This window comes from Trachymyrmex septentrionalis, unplaced genomic scaffold, assembly GCF_001594115.1.
Source record: "Trachymyrmex septentrionalis isolate Tsep2-gDNA-1 unplaced genomic scaffold, Tsep1.0 scaffold32, whole genome shotgun sequence".
Lineage (NCBI taxonomy): Eukaryota > Metazoa > Arthropoda > Insecta > Hymenoptera > Formicidae > Trachymyrmex > Trachymyrmex septentrionalis.
Window position 1 is genome coordinate 979,466 of NW_017305485.1, and position 1,629 is coordinate 981,094.

Sequence of the window (1,629 nt, forward strand, 5' to 3'; positions counted from 1 at the left end):
TGTAACTTGTAATAATGTGTGATGAATAAAAGTTGTCATAAACACGAGATTTAACAATGCGTAATTTTTTACTTGTGTTGTATCGAAAGTGCTCACAGAGCACAATTTTCACACCTTTGGTACACTCCGGTAGTATCCGTTACTGAGCCTTGCAGTTGCCTTTTATTTATTATATTATAAGCTGTATATTGTATATAAAAATTAACTCATTTCACAGAGACCCAATTTTCCCTGCAATTAACGGAGTCCTTTAAAACAATTGAATATACAAAGTCTAAACATTATTTTCTCGTTGTTCCAAACATTTCGATGGTCACTGCCAGCGCAGCTTCCCGTTTCCTCCGTTTCCAAGCGGTGATATTAATCGCGTCGCGAGAGAAGAGCCTTCAGAGCTCGCCGGAGCGGCGGCCGGCAAGTAGAGCATCTCAAGAGTGTGGTAATCTTTGTCTGGTTTCAGACCGGCTGGCGATCGGAGTACACATGAATCGCGAGCGACTAGCAGCTCAGGACGCAGCCCACCACTGTCTCGTTGTAATGTAAAAAGAAAGGAAAAACAAAAAAATTGAAAAAAAAAAAAAAGATAAACTAAACACACAAAAACCGCTCCTCTTCTCTTTCTCGCACGCGGGGCCTCCTCGAGTCGAACGGGGGGGGGGGGGGGGGCCACGATCGATCACTGACGACACGAAAATCCCGACACGCGGGATCCCGGGATTCACGTCCTTGTGCATGGCCGTGAGAGCGCCTGTCCGGATCTCTCTCAAGTGAAAGCTCATGTAAATATGTAAAGTTTCATGTAGGGCCATCGAGCCCCGGCCCCAAGTACAAAGGAAAAATCAGCTACTGTATTGAGTCTTATATATGATATATAGCATGTAAATAAATATATAGATACAAGAATTTATATTATATGTGCGCGCGTACGAGCGTGTGTGTGTGTGTGTGTGTGAGAGGGAGTGCATGTGCGTGTGATGACTTGTTTTTAGGCGACTCCTCGGAGGATTCTGGGTGGACGATCGAATACCGAACCGTCGCGCGGGTCTATGTAGTTGTACACTCTAAAAAAATATCGGTGGATTTAAAACTACGCGTGTGCGTCTATGGGGGGGGGGGGGCCTTCCAATAAGAGACACGAGCGACACGGATGCGTCATTACGTCCTTGTTGTTCGCCAATGTTAAACAAGGATGAGATGATCACTGTGTCGTACGGAGTCGCTCGTTGGAAGGCATTCTTATACAATCCACACTGTGTCAATGTTACTATTACACCAACGTGATGCGAATTTAACGTCATGAGGTTTTAGACCCACGTCGCATTGTTGTTGATACGATCGCCAAGGGTTGTAAAATCTACTCTGTGTTCTTGTTAATATCAACAGCAATACGGTTAGAATTATATAGACACACCGTACTACTGGTGCGTGTGTGCGCGTGCGTGCGTGTGTTAAATCTACATCTATATTTTTTTAGAATAGTAACCCTTAAGAAATTGATCAGTCACAGTGTCGAATGCGAGGAGAACGATCGAACGATGAATTTCTTAAAGGCTCACTACTCTATCGTACACACTGCTTCAGGACCGTAGTACACAGAAAATCTTAAGCGGTAAGACATAAGCAGTAAGGAAA

The 1,629-nt window shown here is 44.1% G+C and overlaps 1 protein-coding gene across 5 annotated transcripts in view; it reads left to right on the plus strand.

The window, feature by feature from the left end:
- LOC108750089 (GATA-binding factor C-like) overlaps nucleotides 1-554 on the plus strand; it is a 97,135-nt gene extending 96,581 nt beyond the window's left edge. For all 5 annotated transcript variants that reach the window (XM_018489331.1, XM_018489335.1, XM_018489334.1 and 2 more), the window contains exon 8: nucleotides 458-554. In XM_018489331.1, coding sequence (XP_018344833.1) covers nucleotides 458-484 — 27 coding nt within the window. In that variant the 3' untranslated portion in view covers nucleotides 485-554. The remainder of the gene's footprint in view (nucleotides 1-457) is intronic.
- The last annotated feature ends 1,075 nt before the right edge of the window (nucleotides 555-1,629 follow it).